This window comes from Medicago sativa, chromosome 5, assembly GCF_051527215.1.
Source record: "Medicago sativa cultivar Bolivia chromosome 5, Bolivia_mono, whole genome shotgun sequence".
Classification (NCBI taxonomy): domain Eukaryota; kingdom Viridiplantae; phylum Streptophyta; class Magnoliopsida; order Fabales; family Fabaceae; genus Medicago; species Medicago sativa.
In genome coordinates, this window is record NC_140753.1 from 42,746,650 (window position 1) to 42,772,182 (window position 25,533).

The following is a 25,533-nucleotide window of genomic DNA, read 5'->3' on the forward strand; positions in this document are numbered from 1 at the left end:
GATTTTATAATCCGAATCAGGGGTATTATTGGAATTTTTGCAGGGCGCGCGAGAAGGCAACTGGGTGGGAAAAGTAAATCTCAAAATAAGATGGGGAAAAATAATACTAAAAAAAAAATCGTTTCAAAAAAAAAAACTATAAAAAAAACTCTAAAAAAGCAACGTGGGCCAAGGTATTTGAACAGTCAGTCAGCAACGAGCGAGTACACAAAAATGATATAAAATTAAAAACAAAAATCATTGTTGGTAGTTTCTTAGAAAGACACAGCGAGAAAGAGAGAAGACAAAACCTAAAACAACCTGAAAAGTAGGTTTTGTGCTATCATCAAGTCAAGTCTCTCCTCTATGGCTGGGTATGTAACATTCTCTTCCTTAAACTATGTTTCATTATCAAACTCACTCTTTCTTGTTCTTGTAAAAAAATGATAGCTTTTTTGTATTCTAATTTGATTTCTGAGATGGGTTGGTTGTATTTGCGATGTTTGATGTTCTGTGTTTTAAAGTTTGTGTTTTTGTTCAAGTTGGTCAGTTTAGGTTTTTTTTTGGTCTTTTTGTTATTCAGTGTTTCTATGATTGACAAGAAAAATTAAAAAAAAATATTTTTAATTTTTTTTGGTTTTCTTTGATGCTACATTGAATCACTAAGTGTAACTAGTTCCTTGGTTTAAAATTGACATGGTTGGTCTTTGTTTTAACTTCATGAATTTGGACATTTGGATAAAAACTAAATGGGTGATAATCTTGCAAATGTGTTTAGTTTGAATGTGTTTTCTATGTTTACATGGCAATGCCGGTTTACGACATGATGTTTATTTGTCGAGTTTCTGATATTGATTAAATGCCTAAATCTGAAATATGGACTTGATAATGCTCATAGATTTTGTGGATTTTTTGTCTTTTTCAGTTACTAAATCATCTATGCAGTAAGACCAGAGGAATCTCTTACTTAATATTTGTTGATTCTCTTAGATTATGTGTGTTGACTAGGATTCTGAATGATAACTGACTTTTTACATTTTCTTGCTTTTCTATATGCAGACCATCATGGCTGGTGGACAAAAGTAGAATTGCAACCAAAATAAAAAGTGCATCGGGAGCATGTGATCCGGAAAATGTTACATGGAAAAGCAATCCTACCAAGGCTTGCCCAAATTGTCAGCATACTATTGACAATAGTGATGTATGTTTATCTTCCAAAATGAAAGTTGCTATTCCTTTTCCTGACTATATTTTAGGGTACATTGTTATGGGATGGGAGTTGCATCTGATCTGTTTATTTCAGTTTAATCCGTAGTACACATTGTATTCAGTCTCAATCTTTCTTGTCTCTAGTTTAGTACTTGATAGGTAATCCATTGTTAGTTAGTTAATGGGTTATTTAGGTAGTTGGTTAGGAGAAATAAGGAATATCTCCTATAAATAGGAATGGCGTTTAGATTGTGGGTAGGCAATTGATGAGATTAGAATCGGAAAAGTCTTGGTTTCTTGATATCTAGGGATGTTTGTCCTTTTATTCGTTCAATGATAGTACATAATACATTCTTTACATTCAAATCTAATCCATTAATTATGTTGGAAAAGGAGAGTTGATAATCGAGAAGTATTATTTGTGAGGGGGCCATTTGGCTTGGTCTGGTAGAGTTGATATATCAGATTTCTTTTGTTTCCTCTTTTGCAATTTTGTTTTTCATCGTCCATTCATATACCACAGTATTATTCCATCTAATTGTTTGCTTGAACCCATCAGTTTACTTTCAGTTTTAGACTTTTTTACATTCATGTGTGTTACGTAGCTATGAATGAGAAATACTGTGATATTATCTTCTGCTATTTTCATCTTCCTATTGAGTATCTTCGCTTGGAAGCTTAATTGATTTTTTTGAGAAATTGTATATTTTTAATTCATGTCTTGGTTGATATCAAAATAATCTTAAACGGGTATTATGAAAATAATTATTTTAACCATATTAGAAGTAATGTTTCTTGTGTCAACTGTTGATTAATGTTGAAACAAGTGTATAAGAAAATGGTGGACTTTTCATTAAACCAGCATGAAAGTGGGTTTACTTTTAGAAAAGTCAGAAATTATAGACCCGGAAGCAATGGGGCATTATTTTACTCTTAACATGGATTGCCCTATATAATATTGTTCCTTCACTTCTGGTGAAGAAACACCCATGAATTGCATATGCAACATCTTTCATTTTTTGTCGTTCTCATATTGTGCCTACTGGGATTTGTAGACTAAGTTAGACAATTAGAACAAGATCATGAACTCGTTGGTTGTAGTTACTGACTACAATAGCTCACAATGTGTTAGACCTGTCATAGTAAGGGTCTTTGAGCACCATGTGGCCCTTTTCAAATATTGAACAATTTGTTAAATTGTTATTTTTGGATTATTTCATTTTTTCCGCGCTGCTATCTTTTTAGTTTAGGCCGACTGCCTGTTTAGTTAGAGTTTTGAAGCATGTACTAGACGGAGGATAGAGGTCAAACCATCTGGATTCAAATGGTCTATCATTAGACTTGGTCCATCATAGGACATTATGAGATCGTTTGAGAAAAGGTTATAATTATCATCTTTGACCCACCTATTTAGCCTGCAATCTGTTGTTACATCAGTTGGGTTTTCGATTCCAACTCACAAGCTAAATGTCAAAACAGCTCTGTTACTTGACTGTAATTTTGACAGTGCTGCTTGCTGTATATTTTAGTTCCTGCAAATGTCTTAGGAAAAAATGATTAGCATTATAGAATTAAAGATAAGATTATAACATCATGACATTAAACTTAAAACTTCATCGTTTTTTATTTATATACCATATATATCATATTGATAGTTATAAACAATTTGACATATTTTTTTTTCTTCTTTCTGTTGTAAGGTTGTAAAAGAGTGGCCTGGTTTGCCAAAAGGTGTCAAATTTGATCCATCTGATCAGGAGGTAATTTGGCACTTGCTTGCAAAATGTGGTGTTGGAAATTCAAAACCTCATCCTTTCGTTGATGAGTTTATCATTACTCTTGAAGTGAATGATGGAATTTGTTACACTCATCCTCAAAACTTGCCAGGTTGGTGGCTTGCGTTTTACTCAGCTTTGAGTTGTTGATTAATTTTCAATCAATCTGATAAGCTTCAATGAAAATGTCAGGTGTTAAGCAAGATGGAAATGCATCCCACTTCTTCCACAGAGCAATTAAGGCTTATAATACTGGCACTCGGAAGCGCCGAAAAATACATGATCAGGATTTTGGTGACGTCCGCTGGCACAAAACTGGAAGAACTAAGCCAGTAATCTTGAATGGGGTTCAAAAAGGCTGTAAAAAGATTATGGTTCTGTATATGAGTAGTGCAGGAGGAGGAAAAGCTGAGAAAACTAATTGGGTTATGCATCAATATCATCTAGGAACAGAAGAGGATGAAAAGGATGGCGAGTTTGTTATCTCTAAAGTGTTTTACCAACAGCAGCAAGTCAAACTGGGTGATAAGGATGAACAAGATATTCCTGAAGCTATTGAAGCAACAATCACAAAAGTGGATCCGGTTACTCCCAAATCTGTGACTCCTGAGCCTCCTTATAGTGAAAGGCAGTATTCAGATGTAGATCTAGGACAAGACACACCTGCCATTCCCCAGGTAAACCTTAAAACCATTTTTTCTTGTTATCAAATATCAAAATCTATTTCCTATTATGACTTGCCATGAACTCTACTGTGTAGTGTATTTTAATTATTTCTAAAAAGTGTACATCAGATAATGAGTACTCAGTAGTAGAAATACGCGTAAAGCATCTGTACTTTGTAAAAACACTTGTTTTGATCTGATAATTTTGAACACAATTTTTAAAGAGAAATATCATCGGCCAAATCACTGAGTATTTAGATTTTAATAATTTGCCTTTAGACATCATTTAAGATAGGTTTTGATGGATGTAGTTAAGCCCACTAGTGAGAAAAGGTTTTGTTGTTGTTCAGTTTTCCCTCATAGCGTCCTCGTGAGCTTAGCTCAGTTTGTAGGGATAATGCATAATATATGCAATGTCCGGGGTTCAAACCCCGGCCACCACCAAAAAAAAGTTTTCCCTCCTAGCATGTACGTACTGTGTTGGAAAAGCTGCCCTAGTTTCAATCCACCTATAGGCCTTAATTGCGGCATCTTTGAGCTATCTTTGTTGCTTTCTGTAGTATCTTTCTTGTGCTGGTGTGAAGAGTGTTTTGACTTTAGTTTCACATCCTCTAGAAATATGGCTTTAATAGTGCAGATAAGGCCTTAAAAGCCTGTACCTTACAAGTTGTTTTGTGTGTTTGAGTTAGGTACTTCAACAGTCTCCCTTAATGGCTTTAATAATGCTATAATAATTTTGCCATTCTGCACATTTTTGTTTATTAATCAAGGAGTGTAACATAGCCACTTGGCTACATTTCTAACTTTGGATTTGCTATAAGGTTACTTTTGCAAGTGCTGCTTGTGATGACTTAGCATAGTGAATTTGAAATTATCTCTTACTATGCAATTCCTGATCAATTTTTGTGTTCTACGCTATTTACCGAAGCCTCCTCAGATGAATTGTCTGGATGAAATTCAACCTTATTGTGAAGAGCAAGCAAAAGATGATCTATCCATGGTAGAAACTGAACATAATGAAGGGACAGATAATAATGAAAATAATGCTGATGATGGCCAAAAATGGTGTGAAGGAACAGATAATATTGAAAATAATCCTGATGATGGCCAAAAATGGTGGGATAGTGAATCACAAAATCTGTTGGATTCACAACAACTGGTTGACGCATTGTCATTGTGTGATGATTTACTTCGTAGCCAGTCTCCTACTAGAGATGGTAAAGATGAAGAACAAAAGAACCAACCCAGCCTTTCTATTTATGCTCAGCTAGGACCAGAGCATCTGAAGAAGGATATTGAAGACTGTCAAAATCTCGTCCTTGAGCCTTCAAATGCAGAGTCAAATGTAGAGAATGACACACCTTCGGAGTTTCGACTAAGTCAATTGGTATTCCCATGTTCTCAATGAGTTTTTATTAAAATGAAATTATTTTATTGTCATTTAACGCATTTTTGTGTTTATATAGGAATTTGGTTCACAAGATAGCTTTATAGCATTTGGTTACAACAAGGTAGTAAAGTAATATGGTTCTTCGCCTCATCTGAGATGCAGATTTCTTGTAACTATAAGTTGTGGGTAAGCTGACTCATTATTGTTAAACTCTCCCGCAAACCTAACTGTTGCTTCTTTGTTTGACAACTTGGGCTGTAATTTTTGGCAGTGAACAAGAGTTTGATACTTGTTCAACTTGTGCTGCAACACTTCAAGCATATTATCTTCTTTTTGGCTTATTGAAGTTTGACTAATTGTGATGTTACTGCAACACTTCAAGCATTTTTTTTTTGGCTTACTGAAGTTTGATTAATTGTGATATTTCAACCGCTCAAGTTTGTGGACAAAATGCTGTTTATATGGCCATTACTTTTCCCACCCTAGTTTCTCGCGCGCTTGTTCAGATTTAAAATCCGAAATGTTTCAACTCGTTTTTGGAGGTTTTTATGGGGCGTTTATGCCATTCGGATTCTATAATCCGAACTTCATAGGGCGTGCGAGAAACTCATAGGTGGGAAAAGAAGCCGTCATAATAGACCATTGTGCAAGACCAAGTTTATGGGGTGTTTATATAGCTGTTAAAATTGGTCTTGCACAATGGGTTTTTTACTAATAGACCCCTATGGTTCTATGATGAAACAGGATTGGTTTAAAAGGCCTAGGGCACTATAGACTCACTCGGGTCCATGGTGAAATAGGATTTGGCCAACGCCAATGTGAAATTCTTTGACCGTTAACTTTATACGCATGTGTGAGAAACAGTGTTCAACAAGACGAGTTTCTTATTTAAGTACTTTCTTAACCATCTAAAACCATTTTATGAGCTTCAACCTTCTTCCATGGTTGTAACTTTTTACTTACACCCTTGGTTCATTCATCATCAAACTCAAAGCCATCTAGTAACTCTTTAAAGTGAGACTAATTGAGGTTTAGTCAATTGCTACATAATCGTTCAAGATGATGTTATGGTCCTTTGAGGATAATTGCTTTACTCACTACAGATGGGTGTACTACATGTGCTTTTTTTAGTAATGTCTTGTAGTATGATTTTTGACCATTTGATAGTCGATAATAACATGCTCCCGTTTGTGTAGCCATGTTGAACTGGTCTGGCTATCCAAAACACTTACCATGGTATCTGTATTCATAGTATGTGATTCGAATTATTGACTGATGCACTCGTAGGTGGGGATGTTGTTTTGCTTTGAGTGTGCATGTGTGTGTTGTTCAAAAGAGTAATTTATGCTAGCATGTGATTCGAATTATTGGTTTCACTTTTGTAACTTATCTTGTTTTTGTTTTGTCTGGGTCCCTTAGTTACTCAAATAGGTCTTCATCGATATTTAACCTCACATTTCTAAGACAGACCAACATTGTAGATTGTCCACCAAAAACCTCATTAATTTTTTGTTGAATGTTAACCATTTGACCTTGTTAAAAAGTAAATCATTGAGTCTTGATGGTATATTTTATTTGACGGTGAACAACTCACAACTAATTATTTTTACATTTCTTCATCTTATTCTCCATCTTCTTTTTCATCTTCATCATCACATTCATAAACCTTCATCATAATTCATACAAACCCATAAAAAACATAAAAAAAATCAGTAATAAAAAAAAACCCTACTTTTCACTATTCTCTTCTTCCTCAAATTCAAACAGAACCACAGCTTAAAAAACACAAACAACAGTAAAGACAACCTCGTTCTCTCATGCTTCCACAACAAAGCTGGCTAACTTCAAAAAAGCAACAACCCTAATCAACTCCATAACAAACTCATCTTTCTTCCCAACCCTCTTCCATCTCTACTATCAAAGTTGCTCGTTAGACATCTAGTGTTTGCTCACAAGCACCTCAGATGACTAAAATATCCCAAATGACAATTAACCATCGTTCCTGTTTAATGGAAGTTAAAGATCATTTGCAGAAACGGCAATTAATTACTGTTCACATGAACAATAGCTAGAATGTAGTCAGGGATAAACACATTAGCAGTAGCAGAAATTGATATTTGGCCAAAGTCATTCAATCAACATTCATTCTTTCATTTCAAAGTCATTCATTCATTTCAAATTGCATAGATTTCTAAGTCAGTCGTTCATCATTCAACCATTCATTCCAAAGTCATTCATCATTTAATCATTTCAAAATGAATTAATTTATAAGTCATTCATTCATCATTTAATGTTCAAAATGCATAAATTTTTAAGTCATTCTTTCCAAAGTGAAAAATAATTGATTATGAATTACAATACCAACATTCATCGGAAAGTCTTCCTCCTTCATGCAACTTGATATTAAGTGGCCGACAATGTTTCATCTACAATCCTTGCTAGACAAGCATATAGGCCATCGTAGGAGGTACCGTTTGCCATGTCATCCACCACAATGGTCCTAACAGTCCTGATCAGTTGCAAGGTATCCATAGTATCTCTGACATACTCATCCTATATCAGAACCTCTACATTTCCTCAGCGTCAAGGTTCTCCCTTGACTAGGGGCACATCTTTTGGATGAATAGATTTCACATTAATGTGACCATTTTAGAGCCCCGTGTAGTAAACTCAGCGACGGGTAACAAATAGTTGGAATTCGGGACACGTGGACAACTGGATCGTATCAAGGAAGCATGCTAAGAATACCCATGGAGTATAAGCTGCTTTGCTTTTACAAAGTCATCATCGAGTATAAGCTAAAAACATTAAAAACCAGGTATGATTGTTGTTTTTTATAAGCAGAATTCATTATAAGAGTACTGGGGGTATTCAATCCCATTACAACAAAATAATGTTTTTTATTATATGCCAAAGGGTTAATACATCAAGAGGAGAAATTAAAGCATGTTTTGGTTTCGGTTCAAGCTAAAAATCAAGCTCATGACAATGTGTTGATACCATCGAATACAACTTATACATCTCAAATTAGGTGTCATCTTTGTTATTTTTGTCTTAAAAGTATTTGTCATTTTTATAATATCAATACAATATTTATGACATTTCATCGCCTTATTACTCCACTAACTAATAAGGGTGTTTTAATAAATAAAACACATTTTACCATTAAAATCAGCACTACTAATCATTTCTTTAATAAACATGTAAACTTAAAAGAGACACTTAATTTGAGATTGAGGGAGTACCTTTGAACAAAATATCATTTCTCATTATCCATAAAGACCAAGTAGTTGCTAATCATATCAAGCTTTTCCATTGTTTTTTATGAATTCTACCCTCAGCAACCTTCTAAACTGAACGAAACGTTCTTCCTAACGAAATCAAATATCCTATACAACTTCCCACTTTCCTCCACACCTCCTTTGAAAATGAACATGAGAAACCCATATGTGTTCCCGTTTCTACAACCTGGAAGCATAATGGACAAACTATGTTGTGTTCTCCATTTAAAATGCCTCTCTTACACGGTTCATCCCGTCTTGGTAATCGCCCCAACAAAAGTCTCCAACCGTACCTTTGGATTCCAAACAGCCATGATCGCCTTCCTCAAGTTTCCTTCCACGATAGTTTGATTATGTGTTGAAAAATTATCTCTCTGTAGCAGGACTTTACCGTAAAACCATATTTACATTTTCCACTAGTTTTCTTTTTCTGCGTCCGAGAATCATGCGTACGTTAAGATAGGTGAAAAGTTTACGAAAATAAGTTGAAAACCACTTATGACATGTCATAAGCTGTTTCAATATGTTATGTCATACAATCTTATTAGTGCTTATGTCTTTAGATGCATTGACATATAACAATCCAAACATGTTTGGTTAAATATGTTATGTCATACAATCTTATTAGTGCTTATGTCTTTAGATGCATTGACATATAACAATCCCAAACATGGCTTTGCCTAATATATACCGTATATGTTGCTAATTGTAACTTCATTCTTTAGTCTCAAAATGTAGAATATGTAGACAAGTGACTTATAATGAGATATACATATATACATATCACTCATCATGAGTATTTTTGAACATGATTCACATGGTTTTTATATTACAAACAAAGAGGAGGGTGAGGGATACAAAATATAAGATACATAGATTGACATCAACCAACAAAATGGCATTTGGACATACGTATGATGCATTGATATAGTTAGCTTCCATTTGCCAAGGAAATTGAAGCAAGCTAAATTGTAGTTCAAGTCCCTCACTCACATACATATTTATATATATACACACTACTACTCATGCCAACAAAGGAGCATGATCACACATCTCCTAATTATGTATAGCCTTGCCCTTTGCTCTCTAAGTACTCCTCCAAATCCTTTGTTTGATGATAGCCCATTACTTCTCTTTGACTTTGATCTTCCCATAGGATTACTTGTTTTCTTAAGCTTAAAGCTTTCAACTTGTGTGTAACTTGTTTGGTTTATAAAAATTGTTGAATGATGGGTTCTTAAAGAACTAGCTTTGAGGATGTGGTCAAAGGACTAATCCACCTTGGTCTAGTAAAGAGGCAACTATTTGGCATGAAAGGGTGTGAAGTGCCTCAAAATCCAACAGACAAGACAAACACCAATTGTACCCCACCTGACCATTTGGGAATTAATGCAATGCATGCATACCCCAATAAGGAGGAACTAATAAAACAAAACATGCAATTTAACCAAGCTTCACTTTCTTGCATTGCAATTTGCAATGTCTAACTCTATATATATTATTCTACGTGTAGCCACTACCCACCAACATAACATAATGGACTTGCCATTACAAGGATAAGGTGTCATTGATTATTCATATTTAACAAGCTTCCCTCAATTTGTGCATGTTAGGTGATTAGATTTGTAGCATCCCCCTATTTAATTTAATTTTTTTCCTGCTTTTTTCTCTTCTGCTCATTGTTAATTCTTTGTAAGTAAATTCCTTGGATTTGATACTTCCTCCATTCCAAAATTTTGGTGGTTTAAGATATTTGCATAAGGTTTAAGGAATCATTTAATTAATGTATATTTTCATAAAAACGTGGATTTGTCTCATATGGAACTTCAAAAAATGGATTGAAGGGTAGACCTTTAATCACAATATTTTAGTAAAATATTGAACTAATAATAATAATAATAATAATAATAATAATAATAATAATAATAATAATAATAATAATAATAATAATAATAATAATAATAATAAAAAAAAAAAGATTTGTACCCAAAAAAAGACGAAGAGATGTAGTATTTATTAAAATTTACTAAATATGATAAGGATGCACATTTTTTTTTTTTTGACAAAGTAAGGATGCACATTTGGAACCATTTTTAGAGATTCGTATTATATGCACCCTCACATGCAGTTAGATTATTAATAACTTCATAAATTTTCAATGAAAAGAAAATAAATAATTCACTATAAGTAATTTTGTAAATACAAAACATTTTAAGTACGAGTTTGTTTAATTCGTAAAATCAACGGTCTCTATTCATTCACCTTGTTAACAAGTAAAATTAACATAAATGTTAAGAAATGAAAATAGAATGTATTTTCGCAAATTAAACGAGCCTTAAAATTCTCAATTTTATGAACAAAAATAAAAAGCTAAAACAAGTAATGAAGGAGTAGTGGATATGGGGTTAGTTTAATTGTATATATCCTACATAAGAATCAATTCATAAATAGAAAGAACATCTAGAAAGTTTTAAGATCATAGTGAAGGGCCCCTGCCATTTGCATCAAAGTTTGCATTTTATTTTATTTTTGTTTAAAAATTGTGTCCTTCCATTACTACAAAGTCCAGAAAATATTGCACAATATTGGGTGATCAACTACTCAAAGAAATTAAACAAAGAAACTGATATGGATGAGCCTAACCCCATAATAACAGCAACTTGACTTTCCCTGGATTGTGGAAAGGAGGGACATGATGTTAGACTCCATGATTGGTAACTTGAACATTTTTACTCTTTTTATGGACATCAGGAGCTTATTTCTTGACTTAGGGTCGACCCCTCAGGTGATCTACATCTATAGAAAACTTTTGACTAATTTGCTTTGCAAATAATACAGTTTACTATTTTATTTTTAATAATTATATACTTTATTTAAATTATATAACTTTATCTTTTGACATTTTTTTCTCTCAGGTGGACTCCAAACCAGAGGCGTATTTTAAGGGGTTGCACCACCAACACACCCAAGCAAGACTGTTTCTTTTTTCATCCTATTAGTTTCTCGCGCGCCATATGCAGTTTGAATTATAGAATTCGAACGGCATAAACATTCTATAAAAGTTCTAAAAACACGTTGAAATATTTGGGATTTTAAAATCCAAATAGGATACACGAGAAACTCGTTGGGTGAAAAAAGTAATAACCCCAAGCAAATCCACCCAACACCACAGCCAAGCGATTAGGATCAGACGCTATTTTAAATCCTTCAACAGACTCAACACATTTCTCTTAATTCTCCTCATTAGAAAAACTTACACACACTCATTAATTCTCCATAAAAAACCTCTCACCCCACATCATTAGGAACTAAGAGTCAAAGTGCTTGCAAGTACAACTCCTCTTGAATGAGCTCAACAATTGTTCTCCATGTTCGCCGCATTTCATCAACTCTAGCCATCAATCTAGTTTGTAATAGCCCAATTTATTCAAAAAATAGTGAAACATTAGTTTTATTTCTCTTTTTATGTAAAATATTAATTTTATTTCTTTTGCTAAATACATATAAAGTGTTGGATTTTTTTTTGGTTACATATAAAGTGTTGGATGATAATATTAATTTTTTTTTCCTTCCAAACAAAAAAAATACATAGAAAAGTGTTAGATAATAATTGGTGTAAATTACATCGTGTAACCCTGCTGCAATTATACTCAAACTATTATTATATCATTGTAGAGGTCTTTTTGTATTTATTTATTTAATTTATGCTTTAATTCGAGAGTTTTCAAATTTGAAAGGAAAAGGATATTTAATTAGATCCCAACAAATACAATTCCTTCCTCCCTTTTCATTTCTGTATCAAACAATTGTAAGTCTTTTCATTGTTCTTTTCTCAACATCACTCACTCTCTCAATCTATTCCCTTCCTTTCATTCCTCAATATAAGTAAGTAATATAAATTTAAGAACTGGTTTGGTATGCTTCCATTTTCTAATATACATGGCAATTTGTGAGTTCAACCACTCAACAATTCCCATTCTTTAACCAAGCAAAAAAACCATTTAAGTCTTTAAACTTGCATTTCTTCTCAATCATATGATAATGTGAGGAATAGAGAAGTTATTGGTTACAGGTTCTTTTTCTTTCAGTCTCTCAAAAGTCTAACCAAACACAAGACATTTTAAAACTACTCTCTTCCCCTTCCCGTACTTCGCCTCATCCGTTGAACCAAACGGATCCTAAAGCAGAAATAATTGAAGCAGTACGCCTGGAGTGAAACCAACATATTTTAAATATCACTATTTCATTCTTTCAACCATACCTTCAAAAAATGTTACATAAATGTGGTTGCACGTCAAAATATTACAGGCGCATCAATCAGATTCTACTTACTTCATAGCATACTAAATACGATTCAAGTAAGTTTCATTTCTTTTTTTAATTTCATATAAAACATTGCTCTATCTGAACAAGATAATTGATTTCGATATACAAACTATAGACAAAAATATTGAAAAGAAAAAGGGGTGTTAAGTATTTACAACTTTCATTCCTCTCTTGGGATCCATCTCCTCCACCAAATGCTTTTCCTGTTTTTGCTGAGCTCATCCATACTCTCGTTTAAGGTTTTTATAATTTTCCTTTGCACTTTAAGAGCTGAAGCTAGAGCATTTCTTTGTGCACCAGCCTTCTTCTTGGGCACAATTTCCTACAAAGCAAGAAATGATGGATAAATGGTGTCAACAACTATGAGGGAAAAAAGGGTTGAATATGTTTGTGGTTCAGTCAAATAAGCAAATTTTCATTTTGGCCCCTAAGATAGTGACTATGACAATAAAAGGGTTAAATATGTTTCTGGTCCACTAAAATAAACAAGTTTTGATTTTGGTCCCGATAAAAAAATTCTTTTGATTTTCATCCCTCCAAAAATAGGGAGCCTTGGCGCAACGGTAAAGTTGTTACGTGACTGAAAGGTCACGGGTTCAAGTCCTGGAAACAGCCTCTTGTATAAAAAACAGGGTGAGGCTGTTACGTGACATCTCTCAACAGCTTATGTATCTAAAGAAATGACATGTGGCCATCTGTCGAGTGTCCAGCAAAAAAAATAATTTCAGTATTAAGATGCGTACTCTAAGTTCCTGTAGTTGAGCTTCAGTGAATCCACCCTCCTTTTCTGTTCCTGATTTTGCCATAAGCTGAATAATCCACTTGGCAGCTTCTCCATAATCCTGTTGTGTTGCTCGAAAAAACTTAAGCCTCAGATTTTGCATGATAGATAATGCCAACAAGCCTTCTTTGTCAAAGTAAGGATGAGCTAACGCTGCTTTAGCACTCAGCCTTTGCCTTGCTTTATATCGGACCATTGACGTCAAAAGTTCCCATCCTATTCCGCCATCTAAATCCAACAGCTCAAAGCCTCTCCTAAGTTCAGCGCCACATCGAGGCTCCACAGTTTTTCTCCATGCAACCAAGTCATAGTCACACCTCTTTAATTGACGGTTGAATTGTATAAGGCTATTATCAGAGCGTAAGCCAGGAAATGCCTATATAAAATGATCAAAATTGTGAGCAATAAAGAATACCAGTTTGATCATATAATTGATTAGAGCACTCTTTGCCATTGTTTAAATGATTTCCATGATTAGAAATATAGGAAACTATTGTATAAAAAAAAAATTGATAGATCAAAACAATCAAAATCATAGCCATAATCATTTTAACTACAAAAATACGAAAGTGCAGTCTTGTATTTGTCAACGAGGTAGTTATACTACTAATTTACGTTTTATATAATTTATTACAGAAATTGACTAATGAATTCAAATAACAGCGACAAAAGATAATAATCAGTTTTCTCATTATTTGATACTCACCATTTGGAGGAATATTAGACCAGTACTGTAGATATCAAATCTGTCAGGAAGATTCAACTGTTTGAAACAAGAAGACAAACATAGAACAACATCATTAGATGTAAATGAAAGTTACATGTGCTATTATTAATGATGGATGGTTCGTAAGAAAAGTTTAACCTGCCATAAGACTGGAGAGAGTGCAGTTGCAACTGGAGCTGAGGGTGCAGATGGAGTTTGTGTGCTCATAATGTACTGCTCTGGTGCAGCATATCTGAAATGGAAGGATTGTACACAACATGAGGGTAAATACAACACATACTTTCTAACTTGAGTCATCAAGGATCCTAATAATGTATCTATTAATCAACTAATCATTAAACACAAACTTTGATCAGTGGAGTAGGTTTAAAGTCATCTGAAGATACCTTGGATCCAAAAGAAACTCTTTAGGAATGTAGTTAATGCCAACTCGCAAGTCTGTAGCAGCTCCAAGATCAATTATTTTGAATGTACGAGACCCTGAGACCATGGTTAATAAAAAAAATTAAAGCATAACTTGGTTTGAGAATGTTTTGTAATTTGAAAATGTTATGCAATCTTTAAACTCTTTTACCTTCAGAGAAAATAATGTTCTGCGGCTTAATATCCCTATGCACAATACCAGTTGAGTGAAGACCGTCTAATGCGAACAAGAGTTGTCTTATGATTGTTTGAATAATTTTATTTTCTCTTTCCAATCCCTTTGGAAAATCTTGTACCTCGCCAAGAATCAATGTTTCGACCTGAAATTTTTGGCACCATCACCGGGGCTGATACTGGCGACCTTTAGAGATCATAAATAACCAAGGAAGCATAAAATTTAAATAGAACTTTCTCGGACAGAAAAGTTTTAGTAGAATTTAAGCGTGAAATAAGTGTTTCGGAAAAAAGTTTTAGTAGAATTAAAGCATATGAAACATATCCTCACAGATGAAAGACTGATAATTTAAGCGTGAAATAAGTTTTAGTAGAATTAAAGCATATGAAACATATCCTCACAGATGAAAGACTGATAATTAATTCACTGGTATATAAACTTTGTTATAAAATTTAAGGCTAAAATACCGACATTTTTAATTTATCGAGTACAATGATCTTAATTAAAGAGACTACCAACATTATATGGAAAATCTCTACTCTGCAATAGATCAGCTAAGGTAGCATCCCCTTCAAACCTCCATATAAGCCAATATTCAGGAGTCTTCTTTGTAGACCTCTGCAAATAGTAAATGACAATATCAGTCTTTGTCGCAAGCAAACTAAAATGATAAATGATGAGACTGAGAACGCCTTCGATTTCTCCAAACAAGTAAGACAGTGATACCCCAAAAATCCTTACCTCAAGAAAACCATAAACAAAATCTGCACAGCTGTTTGCACAAGCTCTTCGTACTCGTTCATTCATCCAAATTTCTACAGCACCATATTCAGTCGCCTTCTTCAAGACTAAGTCACCTTCCTTCCAATGAGAACCAAAAAGTATCATAAGTCATAACTAAACAATTCAAGCGACCCAAGACCAACTGAAATTTCACAAACACATGCTATACCCACAAGTTGGTTCTTCATTTTATTTTCTAAAAATCCTTAAGAGAATCTATAAATAATTAATGGTTAACTTGAAATTAATTTATGTTCTTATTCATGAAAAACTGCAAATAGTTTATTGTAAGTCCAAAAACATTAAAATAGTTTACGAACCTATAAATATAATATATATTATAATATAATAACAAGACTCAGATTACGTTCCCCCAGCTCGTATCCTGACTTCATCATATCTAAGAATGATCACAAAGAATCCATATTCATAACAATAATAATACCTTTGAAGAGGGCTTTTTGGCTAGTGTCACTCTATAAACAACTCCAAATGATCCCTCCCCCAGCTTCTTCCCTAAAACAAAATCATCCTGCCATAATAAACCATTCTCAGCAATAACAAATAGAACAGACTCCCGAAATACTATTTCATAAAAATACAATAAAATTAAATAAATAGTAAACCTTCAATTTCGTCACTAAATTTTCACTCTTTCCTATTTGGTCCATAAATTATCTCTATTCTATTCTCAGTTTATCAAGCCTGTTTTGTCGGCTCAAGTTAGGCTCAATCCAAATTTTAATATAGTATCAGAGCCTCGTTTCGACCAAGGGACGAGTGGGTTATGGATTGAAAATAATTTAGGGCCTATTTAGGATCTATTTGCAAGCCACAAATTTGAGTTTATAGCTTATAGCTTTTGTCTTATAAGCTCATTTGACTAAAAAAGACCCGCACTTTCTCATGACTTTATAGCTTATTTTTACTAGCTTATAGAGGTTTTTGGTAAGCTAATTCAAGCAGCTTATAGCTTATAATTTTTTATCTCAATTTTACCTTTGTAGCCCTAATTGAAAAAAATAAATATTAATTGAATATATCTTATTTATCTCATTTCATACTAATAAGCTAGTTCAACTGCTATTTTACCAAACACTTCAAGCTCAATCTGCTAGCTTATCTGTTGTCAACTATATATTACTTTATCAATTATCTGCTATAAGTTCATCCACTATAAGCTAGCTTATAAGATATTTGCTATTTTGTAGCGAACATAGTCTTATTATATTTCTATAGCTCATCAAACAATTTATTAGGAAAGTGTAATAGTTTAGATAATAAATTGAAGCTCTATTCTAAAATAAAAAATAAATTGACAAACCTTCCTGAAAGTGGGTCTAAACAACCTTTCAACAAAAGCAAGAACAAACATATCAAAAAAACCAGGAGCAACACCAGGTGTAGCCCAAAGATAAGACAAAGCACCAAAAGCAAGAACAACACCAGGGACAGTAACATTCAAGCCACTAGACTTAGGAAGAGTGCTTCTATAGATCATATCTCCACACTCCATCACAGTGCATGGAAGCCCAACACCAACACCTACAAAAAGGTTGTGAGCTGATTCAAGAATCCATTCAGCACCATGAATGGCTTTTGTGGTGATGAATCTTGCACTGCATGGTGGTGGTGGTTCATTGTTTGAGGGTTTGATTCTAAGTCTTTGGCCAAGGAAAATGGATTTTTTGTTGGGGTTGTAGGGATGGAGCTTTGTGACTCCAATTCCTTTGGTTGCAACAGTGGCCATATCATGAAGTTGGTTTTGGCTTGTGGGAGAAATGGTTTACAACTTCACCTCTTCAACTCATATCAATCTACTTCAATTCTATACCACAAACCTCTTTTTTTGTCTCCAAACAAAATGACAAAAAATCAACCATACTTAAATTGGGGAATTAGTCACTTTAGTCTCTGAATCGGAAGGGATTCGTCACTTTAGTCCCTGAATGCAGATAAATTGCAAAATAGTCCCTGAATGTAGACTTTGTTAGTCAATTTAGTCCCTGAAGGCAAACTTCGTTAGTCAATTTAGTCCCTGAATGTAGACTCCGTTAGTCACTTTAGTCCCTGAAATTGACCATGCAGGGATTGTTTTGCAATTTTTCTTCATTCAGGGACTAAAGTGACGAATCCTCTCCTATCCAGGGAGTAAAGTGACTAATTCCCCTACTTAAATTCCTATGTTTAAATTTGGGAGGTCGGTCATTTTAGTCCCTGAATAGGAAATAAGTCGTCACTTTAGTCCCTGAATGCAGATAAATTGCAAAGTAGTCCCTGAATATAGACTCTGTTAGTAAATTTAGTCCTTGAATACAGACTTCGGTAGTCAATTTAGTCCCTGAGTGTAGACTCCGTTAGTCATTTTAGTCCCTGAAATTGACCAAGAGAGTCTACATTCAGAGATTGTTTTGCAATTTCTCTCCTTTCAGGGACTAAAGTGACTACTTCTTTTCCATTCAGGGACCAAAATGACTAATTCCCCTTTAAATTTAGATAAAGATTTCCCGTCTAACAATATCAAATACATTCTCCAATCAAAATTATTAACAAAAATTTATATTTTAAATTCATTCAATTAACAATGGATATAGTCTTTATTATAGAACACATGTATTAATTAATAAATAAATTTAAAATGTTAGATTTTTGCTTATAATAATGAACGTGTATATTATTAGATTAGCTAAATCAAGTTAATAGAACTAATTAATCAAATAATTTTTCTATTGCATTTAATTGTACGTGTTATAAAACATTTTTACCATAAACCTTAATCAAATCAATTTAAAAAACAATAAAATAAACATTTTTAATGATAAACTTCTTTTATTATAGTGCAGGTTTGTTGATTTTTAATTAAATATTATATCTATTGTAATAATCACCGCTTAGTTCACCCAAAATATTATAAAAATGATAAAATCATAAATAAAATAGTTTACATGGAATATATAATCTATACTATATTTATATTTATACTATATATAAAGAAAGCTTCCATTTTCAGCACTTTTGGGTTGAATTTTTCTTTCCAAAAATGCCCTCAATTTACAATACAAATAACACATGTAATAAATAGATAAGAATAAATTTAAATATTAAAACAAATGTAACAAACACGATATGATTTTTTTTTACCTTTATCATTTAAAAAGTGTAACAAACTAGATGAGTATATTTATACTTACTTTTTCATCATTCCAACTATACCTTTAAACAACTTTTTCTATAATCTTGTCAAAAAAAAAACTTTTTCTATAATAAAATTGTTGTTGGTGTCATTAAAAAAAGAATTTAGATTGTATTTTTTTGTTATAGTGTATTATTGTCGGTGTCGTTGAAATAGATAATCATGGTTAGTTTGATTTTTTATAATTTGAAAGCAACAAACATTTATATATTTTTTAGTTTTAATCAAAATCAAAATTTCATAAAAAAAATATCGTTCATAATTTTCAAACGTTAGCGCAATAAAAAGAGCGGAAAGACGGGCACGTGAGTGCCCGTCTTTTCGCTAGTTGGAAGAAAAAATACTACACCAAATTATGGATCCTCTTTATATAGGTATATTTTTTTAAGGATATTTATATAGGTATATGTTTAGTGGAGTAGTTTTATTTATGTCAATTAATCTAATAACTAGAAATTCACGTCTTAGTTGACCAAAAAAAAATCACCTTTGAAAATGAGAAAGTAGGGTGATCGAGTTTCGAACTTCGATCTCTATTTATATTACGTAATGTCTATATCAATTGAGCTAAATTTATGGACTCAATGAAATAACTTCTACTATAATAGATTAAACAATTTTTTAATTAAAATTTTAAATAGAAATATAAAAAGAATAAAATAGAAGAAAAAGTATTACTGTAATTTTCTTTTATTACATTAAAATTATGTATCCTTAAATAATTATAGATATATTATATTATTCATATATTAAATATTAAATATTAATTAACAGATATTATAGTTATTTTTTGTGGATACAGAGAGTTCGGAGTTTGGACGTTTGGAAATTTGGATTGAGGCCTAATATATGCCACAGAGAACACGGGAGGAATTGTCCCCACCCCACGTTTTTAACAAATTATTTTTTGAGGGAACAAATTATTATACGTAGATTGTAAAAAAATAATAAAAAAAATTATTATACAGTTTTTTGCAAGTATATTTTTTAACACTATTTTTCCCCTAAAAAAACACTATTTTTTTAAGTAGTCGGCAAGAAATTATCTTTATTAAGGAGAATAAGTGGGGTGTCCGGGGTTCGAACTCTGACTCATCCTTATTATTCTAATCCTAAGCTACAATGCAAACAAATGATGCAAACCCTTAACCCTAGATTTTGAGCGGGAATTTGTTGAATGTCGTTTTTGAAATTCAAATTCTCTTTTCCGTTTGATAGTGGCGCTAAACCACCATTTGTAGCAGTATTTAATGAAGAATTAAATGTAAATGTATGCGTTCAAGATCCTTGACTAGGTATTCTAAACAACCATTACAGACTCTTCGTATCCCTCCATTCTCAGCATTGAATGTTGTCAAATTTCCAATGCAACGTTTACCAATGGAATGTACCATTTACATCTATAAATACCTCTGTTGTTTCTGGCTTGCCCTCAATTCACAGTGATCCCATTCGGCCATGGCTCACAATGGCATACAAACCTTTTTGTCCTACCAAATTTTGATAGGCATGTATTTTATTTTATCTGAGTCTGAAGTTCATATTTATTTTACTATCTGTTAATATTTTACGTTGTTCCACATGTTTATTACGTTGTTATCTTGCAGCTCCTTTGCATCCAAATCTAACGAATGACATTGACTGAAGGATCAACGAGCTGAAGCTGAAATATAGGACATATGGCTGCATGTGATGTTGATTGGGTGAGTTGTTTGCGGTTATTTTCACAATGCGCAGCTCTTGATCTTTCTATAATGCGAAAATCTCATTTATTTGTTTGCTTTTTTGCAGGCGTCTGTTATGCTCCCCATGATGTTTGCGCATGATTTTGGAGACCAGATCGGGCAATATGTGACTATGGTAGATCCTAAAAACAATGTCTTTGAAGTATTGGTTGAGAGGAACAATGTTGGAATTTACCTCACCAGGGGATGGGGTGCGCTTTCTGATTTTTACAATCTCACACTAGGTTCTTGGGTGACTATTGTCTTTGTTGGTGATGGAAGGTTCAACATAAGAGTACAAAACAGGTTTGGCAAAAAGATCTGTTGTCCCAAGTTTTCACCTCCAAAGCAGTTTTTGGTGGATAGGAATGCTATTCCTATTACTCTGTTCAATGTTGTGCCAGCTCCGTTTGCGCGTGATGAACTTAACTTCCAACACACATACGAAAAGAGGCTTGATTCTGATGAAATGAATGATGGAGTCTTGGTAATTTTCGATACATATATATATATATATATATATATATATATATATATATATATATTACATTTGTTATTTTCTTTTGTATTAATGTTTACTAATGTTTTATATGTCATTTTTTTTACGTTTGCAGATTCTTGCGTATGCTGGGTTTTCTCAGATGTGTTTGGATACAAGCTTTACTGCGTTGAAGTTGGTTGATGAACGTGGGAATCTTAATAATATACAAACATGAAGCAACAAATAGCAACTTTTTTGACATCAATCCAATGTGGCACATCCCCAATCCAATGTGTCACATCCACAAGCCCCTTAATGTCACATCACCATTAAAAAATAATTTTAAAGTTTCCACTTTAAGCATTTACACATTACAAACAATAAAATATCATTATCTTATATTTTCCCTCTTTCAATTCAAAATTCAAATTTCAAAATTTTTCAAATCCTCCTTTCCCTCCTATTTTTTCTCTTATCCCAACAAACATCACTTTCTATATTCTTTATCTTCCATTCCTTCTAAACTTCTTTTTCTTTTTATTTTCCTCACTTTTTCTCTCACACACACAAACTCAACACCACTCTCTCTCTCTCTCTCTCACACACTCTCTCACGTAAACCCCAACCTCCATCCATGAAATCATCTTTCTTCTACCTTCTTTCATCATTTTCTATCAATTTCGGCCTCCTCCCACTAAAATAAAGCCATCATCATCTTCATCTCTTCATCCTCTACAAAAGCAACTCATTCATTTATACATTCTATCAAGTTCAATTTTGAGACCACCGTTGACCACCACGTCGAAATTCTCTCTCCACCGCGCTGAGGTATCATCAGTTCCTTTCTCTCTCTTTCATCCAAAAATACTCATTTTAATTTGGTTCTGTTTATATTGTCATAAATCTCTCTAAACATTAATATTATTTGTTTTTGTAGTTTTAAATTTTGGATCTGTCGCTAAATGAAAGAATGAGATAGCAACACACACTTCTGGGGAGGAGGTAATGATTCATCCATTTTCATCTTCGGATTTATAGATTCATTATATTTTGAATTTTGAGTAAACATTTTTTTTGGTCAAATCCCATTTATCTTTCTGGAAAATTACTCACACACACCATGTTTCTATTTTCATGTGCAATCAGAAATTGGTGCTGATGAATTTCAAGAAATAGGTATGACAATTAAAGGTATCAGATTCAGTTTTCAAATTGAATTTCAAAACGTTAATTAATTATTGCTTCTGTTTTGTAAATTATAATGGATAATGGATTTTTCATTAACTATGTTAGCTTCAAATATGATGGGTTGTTAGTTTGAGTAATTCTGATTTTGCAATTTTGTTTTACGTGATTTTGTGCAGAAATGAAGAAATCTATATGAGAAATCAAGCAACATGGTTGCAAGGTATTGCTATTTTATTTTATATCATAATAATAACTTCATTTTATTCAACTTTAATAGATTACTTTAATTACATTAACTTTTTCATATGTGAAAAGATTGGTTGATGTATTTTCAGATTTGCATTTGTCTAACTTTGCATTTAATTATTTTCGTTTTATTTATGTTTTCTATGTTTTTTCTATTTTTCTTTTCATGTTATTTTCACATAGTTTGGTTCTGTTCTGTTTTTAAGAAATGCTTTTGGATGTGAGTTGGAATTTCAAATTAACATTATAACTTTTGGATAAATGATAGATAGTTGTTGTCATTGTCAATATGTTGTCATTGTCAATATGTTTTGTGAGCTTTTATTCTAGCTCTATATCAGCTTTTTGTTTATTTACTTGACAATACTTATGATATACTTGAGTAGAATTAAACAATATCTTGCTTTAATAATGATTTGGTTTGCCTATTTTTTTATTCTTTTATATAACAATAGTAACTCAACAATGAAGTCAATTACCTTTGATGCTTAATCCTACAATAGTAATAATGTTTTACTTACATACCTTGCAAAATAATCTCTTCAATGTTGGTCAGCTTCAGCAGAAGGGTCTGATTGTTGTGATTCAAAAAGATATGTGTAAGGGACGATATGAGGATTACCGGTGCTCAAGGATTCCCCTGTTATTTGCACTGCTTGTGTGGTTGGAAAGCGGCACAGGGAAGCTATTCCAAAGATGAGGTCTTGGAGAGTTGCTCAAAGACTTGATATCTATATCAGCTTTTGGGTTATTTACTTCCTTTATTTTATTTTAATTAATCTTTGTAAACATAGACAAAATTACTATTTGACTTAAGACACACTTTATGTTTATCCATTTTATTGGGATAATTTCAAAATACGCCCCAAACCTCCTCATAGTGTAACTTGAATAATTACTAATGATAGAGAGACAACTATTCTTATGGGTGGGTAAACAAATAAGGCTAATATCAATCTGGGTAACCATAATTACTTGCTTTTTTTAATTTATCTTTGTAACATAAACAAAATTATTATTTTACTTAGGATTCACTCTTTGTTTACCCAATCATTAGGATACTTTCAAACACATGCCCAAAAAACACGGGAGGCTTACGGAACCTTCCTCCTCATAGTGAATTTTAAATAAAAATTGAATTATCCAAGCTATATTTATAAAATTCAAAAACCTTTGTTTAATTTTGTATATTACTTTGGAGCTATCATGCGATGATGCATCTATCTTCAAGAAGGATATTTATTTTTTGGATTAATTGCCCTTCCAAGTGTCGACTATTTCTTTGTGTCACTTATAACCTTTTTGAGTTATGTGATTGCTTTAAATTAAATTGAACTATATGTCAAATGATGAAATCTTTATTTTGATGATGACAACATAATCTGATTTGTCTAACAAATGCATTATATGTTTTTATTTTGGTGGTACGTTCAGAGTAACAATTTGTTAACGCCACAAAAAATCTTTATTCGCCCGTTTGCCCGTGCGTTGCACGGGTGGAAAAACTAGTAGGTGGACATGCACTCTCCAGTTTGTGTCGGGCAATGATTCGCACTTTAAGATAGGTGGTGCTTGGAACACAATGCTCAAGGCTACAGGACTTACAGAGGGTGCAAGGGTTGTTATTGGAGCCCCTGGAGTTGGTTCAAACGAGACAGTTTATTTTGATGTAGTCCATCGCTTAGCTGTTTTGTTATTGGATGACCCATGTCTGTTAGGGTTTTTCTTATTCCTGCTTTTCAATTTTCTGTCAATGCTTCTGGACAATGTTGCATTTTTTTTTTGTCATTTATGTTTTGTGTTTTTATTTAATTCGAACAATGTTAGATCTTTGGTTTTATGAGCTTGATTGTACTGTCATTTTATCTGTTTTTAATTTACTGATTTGTGATTCCATACGTTGTTCTTGATATCAATTATTATTTTCATAATAATGTTCTCATCTCAGATGAGTGCTACGAAAGTTTAACCCAAATCAAACGTTTAAATCATGTAAATCATAGAATCAAATTGCTTTCTTATATATACAATCAACGCCGTGCATGAATACTTCTTTGATATAACATATTCCACTATTGAATCACCGCAATTTATTGAAAGTCTTGCAACCTGGCAGATAATTAACCACATTGTATAATCATCATTGCTGATAACCGCAATTTAAAAAAGTGTGTTTTATATGCAACATCATTCTTCCATTGCTAGTCACCGCAGGATATTATAAGATGGTACAATGGCTAAAAGCAAATTAGATAAGAAGGCACAATTTACAAAAGTATATTTCAATTAGTTGCTAGATATGAACATGACATTATTATGCAAAACATTCGTTGCTAGATATTTCAAATATGAGTCAAGTAGTATCAGGATGGCTAAAAGCATTATATATTCCACTTTTTATATGATTGAAACATATCAGTTATGGTGTTATTATTATGAAATTGAATACGGATAATATCTGAGACCGTTTACTTATGAAGCTTTAAACGCATCAAATCATGAACTAGAATTCATGTGCATTCACCTCAAAAAGGGGAGGTTACAAAGTCTAAATTTCCCTTTTTCCAATGTCTGTTAGATTACCTTTGTCTTTATGGTGACTGTTCATAATACCAATGTTAGTTAGTAATGATCAAATTTTGATTCTTCACATCCCCCAATCAGTTAATGTACAAATATATGTGCCCATAATTGATGGTTAATGCTTATTATTATTCCCAATGGTATTGTTGTTATGTTATAAAAGGGATTTATGTCTTTCAACATCTTATAAGCATTTTAGGCACTTAGCAGCTTTACCTCTATCAATGGCATTCGACATTGTTAAACATACAACATCTGCTCTGTACAGTCTCAGAGGTATTTAACGTTCCTATTACCTTAACATTTTTTCTCTTTATGTTATATGTGTATGTTCTCCTTTCAGAATTACTTATTATTTTGTGAAATCAATCGCAACTGAGGTTGATTGGTTGGGGATACTTGATGATGATAGTCTTTTTGTGATGGCTGGACTGAAATGGCGCACCTTCACCATTGAGTTCAATCCCAAGCAGGTATGTGGTTAAATCAATGTGTATTCAGTTTTTGGTTAGTACACTTAAAGGAGACTTACTGTCATGCCTAAATGTAACAGGATAGCGTGATTTTGCCAACACTTTTGATTGATACACAATAATATGAATGA

The 25,533-nt window shown here is 32.9% G+C and overlaps 3 protein-coding genes, 1 long non-coding RNA gene and 1 pseudogene across 5 annotated transcripts; 3 read left to right on the top strand and 2 right to left on the bottom strand.

Moving 5' to 3' along the window:
- Nucleotides 1-248: 248 nt before the first annotated feature.
- SOG1 (NAC (No Apical Meristem) domain transcriptional regulator superfamily protein) lies at nt 249-5,418 on the top strand. Of its 2 annotated transcripts, none has more exons than XM_085715280.1 (6): nt 249-353; nt 1,039-1,180; nt 2,889-3,075; nt 3,156-3,640; nt 4,557-5,015; nt 5,095-5,418. In XM_085715280.1, exons 1-6 carry the CDS (start codon nt 346-348, stop codon nt 5,149-5,151), a joined length of 1,338 nt encoding a protein of 445 aa, XP_085571406.1. In that variant the 5' UTR covers nt 249-345; the 3' UTR covers nt 5,152-5,418. The 2 variants fall into 2 exon arrangements, with proteins under 2 accessions (XP_085571406.1, XP_085571407.1); XM_085715281.1 differs by having other exon boundaries at nt 4,566-5,015.
- A 3,633-nt stretch (nt 5,419-9,051) lies between these two features.
- Nucleotides 9,052-9,711, bottom strand: LOC146922249 (small polypeptide DEVIL 6 pseudogene; annotated as a pseudogene).
- Nucleotides 9,712-12,647: 2,936 nt separating this feature from the next.
- On the bottom strand, nt 12,648-17,297 carry STN7 (Serine/Threonine kinase domain protein). The gene is made up of 10 exons (XM_085715275.1): nt 16,839-17,297; nt 15,960-16,046; nt 15,473-15,592; nt 15,251-15,349; nt 14,708-14,876; nt 14,520-14,613; nt 14,272-14,365; nt 14,113-14,169; nt 13,369-13,782; nt 12,648-12,947 (listed from the first exon to the last, which is right to left on the bottom strand). Exons 1-10 carry the CDS (start codon nt 17,262-17,264, stop codon nt 12,786-12,788), a joined length of 1,722 nt encoding a protein of 573 aa, XP_085571401.1. The 5' UTR covers nt 17,265-17,297; the 3' UTR covers nt 12,648-12,785.
- A 3,089-nt stretch (nt 17,298-20,386) lies between these two features.
- LOC146922251 (uncharacterized) lies at nt 20,387-21,147 on the top strand. The gene is made up of 3 exons (XM_085711500.1): nt 20,387-20,410; nt 20,499-20,918; nt 21,046-21,147. The coding sequence occupies exons 1-3, from the start codon at nt 20,387-20,389 to the stop codon at nt 21,145-21,147; spliced, it is 546 nt and encodes a 181-aa protein (XP_085567626.1).
- Nucleotides 21,148-21,433: 286 nt separating this feature from the next.
- LOC146922252 (uncharacterized) lies at nt 21,434-23,276 on the top strand. Its single transcript, XR_015012408.1, has 5 exons — nt 21,434-21,740; nt 21,850-21,914; nt 22,059-22,103; nt 22,277-22,320; nt 22,903-23,276. It is a non-coding gene; the product is annotated as an uncharacterized LOC146922252 (long non-coding RNA).
- The last annotated feature ends 2,257 nt before the right edge of the window (nt 23,277-25,533 follow it).